At 40.6% G+C, this 10,592-nt stretch overlaps 1 protein-coding gene across 4 annotated transcripts in view; it reads right to left on the reverse strand.

Moving 5' to 3' along the window:
* Positions 1 to 7,446, reverse strand: part of LOC137106816 (leucine-rich repeat-containing G-protein coupled receptor 5-like) — a 33,072-nt gene extending 25,626 nt beyond the window's left edge. For all 4 annotated transcript variants that reach the window (XM_067490754.1, XM_067490753.1, XM_067490752.1 and 1 more), the window contains exon 1: positions 6,893 to 7,446. In XM_067490754.1, coding sequence (XP_067346855.1) covers positions 6,893 to 7,185 — 293 coding nt within the window. In that variant the 5' untranslated portion in view covers positions 7,186 to 7,446. The remainder of the gene's footprint in view (positions 1 to 6,892) is intronic.
* Positions 7,447 to 10,592: the final 3,146 nt, after the last annotated feature.

A 10,592-nucleotide genomic window follows, 5' to 3' on the forward strand; every position in this document is an offset into this window, starting at 1 on the left:
CACACACGTTCAAGTTTGTGTTGCTGTGCTTGAAACCAGGCTTCATTCATTAACTCACATAAAAACAATATATATTAAGTAGACTGGGAGTTGTTCATTCCGCGGACTGTTCTCTACATGTGGTCCCACATTTTACCGTGAGCAGTTAGTCTACGCTGATACTAACATCTGTAGCAGTTTGTCCGTAAGACTTTTAGAAATGTGGTCCGAAGACAGAAAGAATCTGAAGCCGTAAATGAGCCGAAACATCTTTTGCAGAGCCTCTTTTTCGACTTTAAACTTTCCAGTTGTGCAAAGATTAAACAGTAGAAACACTGGCTGATGTTGGACTTTTACTAGTTTTGCCCTTAAATGCCGTGTTAGCATTTAGATCAGGAGCCTGAATTTTACTTTATCCCCTTGGGCCACGTTCTGTTTTTGGTTCCACTGCCCCCCCTTTTTTTTTTTGCCTGCTTTGGACCCTGAACACAGCAAAATTTAGCACCAAGTTCCAGTTACTTATATTTAGGTCATTTTAGCACAGTGTGAAAAAACTGGCCACCTTCACTGTACAAGTTCACGTTAAGCCTGGGACAAACCAAGCAAACGCCGAAGTCCAACTGGGTCGGCTCAAGCCGGCTTTGTGTGGGCCGACAAGTTGTGCCCGAACATGCCATGACTCCCACCCTGCTAATGTTAAGCTACAGTTAGCTTAGCTTTGTATTGATTGTTAGCTTTATCTCCTCAAATGCTGCTACGTTAGCTCAAAGCATGTCGGCAGATGCTAAAGTGCTTTTCCAATGATAACATTTAAAATAAGTAGCCAAAGCACAGAAAAGCATGGCAGCAAACTTATAATAATTTGTCAATAATAATAATAATAATAATGCAAAAATAAAATAAAAAATGATAAAACATTTCTGTTCCAGCTTTACTATCTACTAATTTTGAATCTAATCAAGTCTCGCACAACTTTTACCTGTTACACACTGCTCCCACTGAATCCTTCACAGTGTGTGTGTGTGTGTGTGTGTGTGTGTGTGTGTGTGTGTGTGTGTGTGTGTGTGTGTGTGTGTGTGTGTGTGTGTGTGTGTGTGTGTTGTATGTTTTGATTTCATTCAGTGCTGAGAAAGGGGCCATTACCTATGATGGAGGTGACAGTGATGCTGGTTGTAGTTTTGGCTAAAACATGACCTCATACAGTTTTTAATCAGTCTATGTTGTCAGTTTCACTTGGTTGTGAGATTCTGAAAATAAAAATATTCTAATCTAAAGGAATAATATGGAAAGTGTAAAACTCCAGGAATAGCGTAAAAGAAGGTATGAGGATTTCAAAAATCTGAAAATTAAACATTTAAATAAGTTTGTAAAAGATGTCAAAAAAAGCGCATGCAGATATTTCTGTGGGAGAAAAAAGTCCAAATATTTCAGTAAGACAATATTTTGCAGATAAACGTGAAAAGGAAATACACAATTAGACACATCACACCACAGAAATAAAGTAACATATTTCTAGGTGTATTCTGATGTTTTTTTTAATTAAGATTTTCACAACAACATAAAAAAAGATTTTAATAAAAAAGATTCACATTAAAATCTAAAACGATATATGAGGAAATTTAATCACTCTTAAACTTTTCAAAAAACTAAACTTGTAATGCTGCTTAGTCTATATTACAAGTTTAGTTTGATATATATATATATATATATATATATATATATATATGTATATTTCTTTCTCAACATGAGGATAAATCAATCCTCATGTTGAGAAACATTTCATAACCATATGATAAATGTACATTTTCATCAATAAAGTCTCCGACAGAAAAGGCCAATTTTAACTTAAATGGTTCAAATGTAATTGTACGAGAAAATATCATTAAGAAAACGTTGTAATATTTTAAATACTAAAAAAAAGAATCTTAACCTATTAAAAATGTAAGCTTTATTATAGTGAGAACAAAGTAGAACTTGTACAAGAAAAAGTTTTCTTCACCTTCTGTCTCAAAATATAAAGAAATTTGTTCAGAACCACCTTTCAAGCACATGAAGTTGAGCATTTGTTACTCTAAAATATAACCATGGTCATCAAACAAGACCCTTTAATTTTACAGGAGTTTTTCTTTGATTTTAGGGAATTTCACAGTTTGAAAGTGGAACTTTTTCCAGTGTAAATCACAGTCTCCTACGAACCCTGAGCCATTTATTTCAGGATCATGAACGTCACAGTCTGAGTTACAGCACCAACAACAGGGAACCATTTTATTAGTTTCATGGACTGATTTTTTTCCCCCTGTGGCCTAAGAAGAAAAATACGCATGTATGAAGAACAAGGAGGACAGAGGAATGTGTGTGTGTGTGTGTGTGTGTGTGTGTTGTCTTTTTTCCGTCTCCTCAGGCTCAAACTGATGGATATCAGACGATTATTCAAATGTCCACAGCCCAGAGAAAGACAAACTCTGAAAAGAGAAAAGCGAGTTGTGTAGTTTGGAGGCGTAGTGTGACAGCAAGGCCTCTCTCTGGTTTTGTCCTCTTTTGCTCTCTTTCTTTTAGTGTTTCGGGGGCGGGTCAGCGGGGGCCCCCCAGGGCAAGTTAACGCAGGGGGTTTATTCCCCGATCTGTCCTGTCAGTCTGCGCTGTCTGCTTCCAAAGAAAGAGATACCACAGGATAAACAAGGGCTCTCTGCAGATGTGTGTGTGTGTTAGTGCAAACAAACACTGACTGTCATTTTGCAGCAACTGATAAATGTCCTCATCTGCCGGAGGGATCGTAGAGACGCTTAATTATGTTTTCAATTATAGACTATACACCAATGTGTTTGCAAGTTTACCCGTTTTGAATCAACATAATAAACCTCAAGATCACCAGCTGAGACCTGCTTATCCAGGTCTTTAATATCCACTAAAAGCTTTGCACGGATTGTCTAAGAGGAGCTGAAGGCAAAAAAATAACAGTTTGTTAACTAATAAAAAGGACAAAGAAAAGGTGAAGGGAAAGAAAAGAAAGTTTAGTCAGGATCAGGTGTGGAAAGACATGAGGAGACCCATCTTAAAAGGGGGACTTCCTTTGGTTCCTATGGTCATTGGATGACTGAATATTTGAATATTTGTCGACAACATTTTTTCAAATATAAAGTGGAACCTAAAAAACAAACAAAGAAACAAAAAGACCGTTTCCTGCACTGTGCAACTCGTCTCTGGTTCAAAGGTTGATTTGGCTGCAGAAAATAAATATCAGCAGCACATAGTGAGATGCCGTTCAGAAAACTAATCCGCTGTGATATTAACTATTTACACTTTCATTCATCTACTAAAACTGCCACAAAAGCTCTAGTAGTTGTGGTTTTTCGGTCTCCTTTGGTTTGAAATTTCGAGGTGACACTTTAGTCTCTGGTAGTTTAACGTTTAATATTCAAACGTTATAACCTAACGGATCCATCTCTGTATTGTCTGCCTGACCTCTCTCATAACCTCACAGGGAAACACAGGTAGTCCATTTACCTGTGTGTGTGTGTGGCTCTTGATGACAGCTGAGCTCAACTGAACCTTGACGAACCTCAAATCCGTCTCTCACACTCCGACACTGACACATCCTGAATGAACTACCTGTCTTCCTGTGAGGTCATGAGAGAGGTCAAGCAGACAAGAGGAGGCTCCGCAGGTTGTTCTGCTTAAAATAAAGCTGATCAGATGCTGATCCTCATTTATTTTTGCTGTCTTCTTTGCACTATTTTGCTCGAAGCTTTTTGCCTTTCTGATTTGTGTATTTGTGCATTCCTTACACAAATCCCTTGATCCTGATTGGCTCATCCCAAGCTCTCCGATTCCTACACGCCAAACAAACACAGGTATGTACAGAATCTTGAGTTTGTGACTAAACGGAGAAAATATGTGCATCCTCGTCTGCAGTGATTAAAGTAAAACTACTGCACACCGTAAGAAAGCTTTACTAATCTTCAGTGTGGTACTGTAACATTTACTTCCATGTGACTTTAAGTTATTAGGTAACATAAAAGGTGAGAGGTCCATTTCCTGGAGTCCTTTTCTACCAAAGCAAACAGGGAATCAAAGCCAACTCCCAATATTATCATTAGAAATGATTTACTGCAGTTCCAGAATAAAAAAAAAAACAAAAGATAAATTGATCCGTTCAGCTGCTGACCGAGCTCAGGATGCCCAACATGGCTGCCAGAAGAGGTGTGTCCATAGAAATGCTTCACATGTACATGAGTTTATTCATCACACGGAGGTTAAATGCATTCCTGTGCTCCTGCTGTCAGTCAGAGGTAGAATAGAGACTTACAGAGCCATTCAGACTTCAGACCGCTCTGCTTAGGCATGCAGCTAGTGCACACACACACACACACACACACACACACACACACACACACTCTGACAGATGGCAGTGTTCAGAATGACGGTGGTCGAGCAGACAGACAGACAGAAGGAGACTGTAAACTGACTCTCCCTGGTGTCTGTCTGAGATCACTTACTGTGTTATTCCTCAGAAGGTACTTAAGATTTCTCACAATGCACCAGAAAGCACTAATATTCACGACAGAAACATACTGAGAAACATAGGAGGAGGTGCTGGAGGGACTGGAGGTGTTTTAACTAATTCTCTGTGCACACACACACACACACACACACACACACACAAAAGGCAACTTCAGGCAACTTCTACTGATGCTGCAGAGAGCTGCTGGGTGGAGGGATACGCTGTGAGTCACGAGATGGTTCCAGAACATAATCTCACCTAAAATGACTCCTCTGTCACTGGTTTGCAGGATGTATTTTAAACACTATGTCAATGTCTGCAGCAATCAACGTGTAGAGACAACGCAACAACAACAACAAACAGTGGGGTCTCGTGAAGAGAACCCCAACCTCTCGTGTACTACCACAACAAGTTGACGGGGGCCACCTGAAGGCATCATAATAAAGGCTTGTAGTCACACACAAACACACACACACACACACACACAGAAACTCCTTGATGTTTTGTTGGATTCGATTCCTGATTAGAGCTTTAATAAAGACACAAAGAACCTTTGATCAACTGTGTGTGTGTGTGTGTTTGTCCATCTGCCTGTCTTAGACAAACTGTAAGGAAAGCACTTTCATTGAGAAACACACACACACACACACACACACACACACACACTCACACAGCTATTCTGAAAAGAAGGTTTTCTTTAATGAGAGTGAAATTTAAATCCTGGACATTGTGCTGCTTTCAGACCACAGCCAAGACAGGCAGGTTTTACACACACACACACACACACACACACACACACACACACACACACACACACACACACACACACACACACACACACACACAGAGCAGCGTGACGTAATGGTTTTGCCCGGGCTGAAAACATCTTGTATGGAGGCTGGTCACCTGCTGTGAGGTGAAATAGATTTGAATTCATTTTAGTGTTTCACTGTAGCAGGAGTTCAGTCTGTGACTACAGTTGCCAACACAAGTTCAAACACTGCAGCTCCACTGCCGGGTCCAGCTCCCAGTGTGGACTCGCTTGTTCCCTGCTCTGACTTCTTTAAAGGGTTTGATTTTTCCTTTTAACATATTTGTTTAAGTCAATCTGGACTTGCAGAGCCACAAATTGAGTAGTTGAGTTGTGATCAATGGCAGATGTTTGCTAAATCTGCTTTTATTAAATCTGTCATGTCCCTGAAATTGAGTTAAAAAAAATAAGAAGAAATGTAGCAAATCAGTTACATTTGTGGACGGAACAACCTCTAAGACTCTGAGTCAACAAACCACATTGCTGTTCCTTTCGAGACCTGGTAGCTGTGCCCAGAAGCATCAGCAGCAGGTGGGTTTCCAGACTCAGCTTGGAGTTCATGTGTCACAGAGTCCCGACAGGAGGTCAAACTAATATTGACTTAATGATAACTGCGATGGAGGTTTGTGGAAATGCTCCACAAGCGCGTCTAACCTGCAGGAAACCAGGTCAGCCAACCCTGACACGCACTACAAAAGATCCACTGGAACCTTTTTGGGATGTCAGAGCGGCTCCAGAGTCCTTCACAAAGACTTCTTGGTTGTCCTGACCCCTAGACCCACTTTAAGTACAAGTGGAGCCTCCTCACGATGGTCTACAAACTGAACGTCCAGATAACCTCACCTGGATGACGGGGTCTTCATCTACATGTCTGTGTAGTTCCTGAAACCCACATATTCATCAACAATTACTTCTGGGACCTTTTCTGAAGCTTCCAAAATCTCTTCACAATCTATTGGAATTTGCTGAAGGATGCTTAAAACTTTATTAGGAACCTGTAAATGTTTTGAAGGACCCTATAATCCCAGAGCTCCAAGAAGTTACCAAAACTATATGAACGCTCTTAAAGCCCCCTAGAATCTTTTTAACCTCCTCTAAACTTTTAAAGAAAGAAATTGAAACTCCTTCAGTGCTCAAGAGTTTTTAAGTGAGCACTCAAGGACACTCTGAACTTTTAGGAATGTTCTTAGGACCCATGAGACCTCATCAGAAATCCAGGAATTCTAAGTGACAACTGAGTCTTTCTCCAGAAGGTCTGTCTGATCTCAAGAGCATCTAAACTCCCTACAAGGGTGGAACCTGGAACCCTCAAACCCACCACGGTCTTCATGGAACTGTTAGAACTTTCTGAAGACGCCTCGGATCTTGGATCTCTGTGGACAGCGGCTGGAATCGAATCTCCTCAGAGCTCCTCAACCACCATATGAACAACAGTCTGTCACGGGCGGAGCGGGACGGGACAGGACAGGACAGGACAGGACAGGACAGGTGCCCGCTTTCTCACAACTGCACGCACGTGCACGCTTCATTTGAGTTCTCACGCGCAGATGAAGCGCAACAGGTAATAAACACACACACACAAGCCCTCGGTGTTGACTTACAGGTAGGATGTGAAGATACTCAGGTTGCTCGGGATCTCCAGCAGCCCCAGGTCCGAGCAGTCCACCCGGTGCAGCAGCCCGTCCACCTCGCACCGACAGCGGCCAGGGCAGCCAGCCTGCCCCGTTCTTTTGTCGCCGTCCGCGGAGGTGCCCACATGGGCCACCGCGGAGTGGTTCAGCGCGGGCACGGCGGAGCTCTTCACCCCGGCAATGGAGCCTTCCTCCACTGCCACGGAGCTTAACCCGGCCGAGAGGACTGCAAACGCGGCTAAGACAGCCACGAACCCCGGCATGTCTGCCGCAGGTCCTTCAGCAAAACTAGCAGACAAAGTCTGAGCCTCAGATCGGGATCAGGGTTTGTTTGCAGTCTCACTTCACCTGATCCGGACTGAAAGTGCCTGCAAATGATAAAACAGCTACAATCACAGAGTTGAGTGAAGTTTGCAGGTTGCTCGAGTTGTGCGCTGCACGTGTGGACCCGCAGATCGGAGTGTGTGTGAGAGCCGCTGTCTTCATACTACTACTACACCGTGTACACGCCGTGTACTTATATCCTCCCTCTGTCACTGCGTCTCTGCCTCTGTTAGTGCGCTCATGTTGCAGAGTAGTGAGAATGAATGAACACACGCGTGCGCGCGCGCGCGCACGGTATGTTCATCTCCAGTGGCTTTCACCGAGTTTATCTCATTAGCGCCCGATGTTTCAAACAATATTTTGGATTTAATCAGTGTGTGAAATCAGCTCCACCTTAACCTGCTGCAGCATTATTTGATGCAGGACTTTCTGCAGAAGCTTTATTTATGAGGCACATGTGGAACAAATCTGGACTAAACTTGTACATTCATGTTATCAACAAGATTAAATAAAAGTGTTTAAATACCTTCGTTTTTTTACCAGTATCGTAAAGAAACCACTTTTGTACTGCAATACTGCTACAACTAGACTTAAAGCACATTTCAGAACATGTACAACAACTACAGTTAAGGATTTTTTAAAGCAGTATTTCTACGTGTAGTTGGTGTGTTTCACATTTAATCCAACGCTCTTGTGTCTTTGTTGCAAAACTAATGATCTTCCTCAAACTAACCAACTAAGACGCTAATCTTTCACTGATGTGCACATGTGATTTTCCCCAATTATTAAGTGTCAAATATTTCACATGCAGTAAATATACATGCATGCATGTGATGTTCAAGCATTAAATACAAAAACTGTTTGTTAAAACTTGATTTTATTGTTATTTTCCATCTGTCCGGCCACTTGTCCCATTGAGGATCATGAAGATGCTGCAGACTAACCCAGCTCACGCCGGGTAAGATGGGGTACACCATCCACTCCGCCCCCACGCTGCATCCTCGTTTTCTTCAATGATTCCCATAATTTCAAAATAAATTAAAGTTTTACTTTTTGGTTTTAACGTGATTTTTCTATACTTTAAATTTGTCTAATAATGAACTAAAGCGCCACGTGTTTATGTTTTCAAAGGGCTGCTTTTAAAATGTACATGTTTGAAGTTCATCATACAATTTTAAATAAACTCTACGTAAATAAGAAGTTGGAATTTGTGTCCCAGCCATATCGACAATTTCCCTTTTGCTAATCCTGCTATTAGTTCCGGACTACAGAAGTGTCATAGTAGACAAAACACAATAAGATATAATTTTGCCTTTATATTTAAAAAACGAGATAAAATGCATTAAAACAGACATCAATTTAAACTTCTTTTTGAGCTGCTTTAAATGGTTTTTGTCAGTGAGGGGGCAGTAAAACATGCTTTTGTCATGTGGTGGATTGAAAACAACAAAAATTAAACTAAAGAGTCAAAATACAAACACAAATCTTTACAAACAAACACAGACAAATATATATTTAAATATGTCCCTGTCCCAGATACATCTGACATTTTACGCTCATTCACAGAAAAATTACTTCTGACTGTAACTTAAACAATACGTATACACACTGTGCATATACAAATATCTATAAACAGCCCTGTTTGACAGTTTACGAGCAGCAGCTTTTATCCCACAGAGGTTTCACTCAGTGCTCAGTGCTGTGGTTAATGATTACACACACTCTGTGACTTTCCACACTTCTGTCTACCTGTGTGTATGTGTGTGTGTTATGGATATAAGATAGTGAAGGTGTGTGCGGGGGTGGGGGGGCGGGGGGGGGGGGGGTGGGGGGGTTGCAGGTAAAGGTGAGATATGATGATGTTATCACACACATACACTGCACCACAGCCATGATGCAACAGTGGACAGTGTGAGGCAATATGTACAACTGATTGTCCACCCCTGCTGCCTCCAGGGTGAATTGGGCTGTTTATATAAGAACCTCTGTGTGAGGGACTGTTAATGCTGCTCAATAAAAAGTCAAGTAAACAACTATATGTATTATAGAGATATGTAATTCATAAAAACAACAAAGTGCTGCCAAGAGATAGAGAAGTACTGCAGAGTGACACACGACAACTCGTAAGAAAAAGTTCTTCAATTACAGAAACACTACAAAGAGATGCAAACAACTTTGAAGACACACGGGAGTGTCACAAGGAGACTGGAAGCTTCTACAAAGAGACAGAAAGACAATAAAAAAAACTTGTAAACTACTACAAAGAGACACAGTCGATAAACAAAGACACCTACTGGAAAACTATTACAGACATGACAATACTACATACAAAATAATGTAACAGACATAAACATACTACAAAGAAACAAATGATGAATGAAAAAGAGAGACAGGTGTACTGCATAGAGACACAAAACAATGACAAACAGACGAATAAAAAAAACTACTACAACGTGACCATGAAAAAGTCTGAAAGATTCCCTCAAATGTTGCCATGAAGCAAACACAGGCTGCAGCAATAAATACTGCATTAACACTTCAATTAAAAAACTGCTGTATTTATTCCTGTAAGGGCATCAACCTGGAATAACCTTAGGCTCTCCTGGAAACTCCACATGGAAACATGTAACGTTAGTCCAGTTTGAAGTATTCCACCAACATGTGGTGTTAGTTGTGGTGGTACTGCTCCTTTATTATCCTGCTCTGTGCTCAGTCACACTCTGACCTCTAGTGGTCACTCTGCTGATCTGCAGCCAGAACTGACAAAACCCCCTGCAGTTATTTGGTAGTACTGGAAAGTAACTAAGTGCGTTTATTAAAGTACTGGTGTCAAGTACAATTTTCAGGTATACTTGATTGACACATTGACTTGTGTATTTTGCCTGTATTTCTAGTTTGTGATACTTTATAGCCTACTTTGACTCACAAGTTTATGTGTTCAACAGCCAACAGACTCTGATTAAATACACAAGTACAAGTAAATATACAAGTACAACAAATGATGACATATTACTGTAGGCTGAGTTTTGTCCTCATTAAGAAATTTACTAGCGGTGGTAGAAGTACACAGATTCAATACTTAAACGAAAGTGCAAGAACCTAAAAGCCTAAAAAAGTACTTTACTACAACTTCAAATTCTTTATCACAGTAAAAGAATTAACGTTTAAGTTCAATCCAGAATTGCTCAACATATTTTCAAAAGTGAAGATTATTTTAAAAAAAACTTCTCTTAATAAAATACAAGATCCAACACTATTCTCATACACAGACAGCTGGTTATTCCGCAATAATGAATTATTATTTATTTGTCGATTATATTTTTGTATCCAACTAGTGTCTGCAAAA

The sequence above is a fragment of the Channa argus genome, chromosome 21 (assembly GCF_033026475.1).
Source record: "Channa argus isolate prfri chromosome 21, Channa argus male v1.0, whole genome shotgun sequence".
NCBI classification, from domain to species: Eukaryota; Metazoa; Chordata; class Actinopteri; order Anabantiformes; family Channidae; genus Channa; species Channa argus.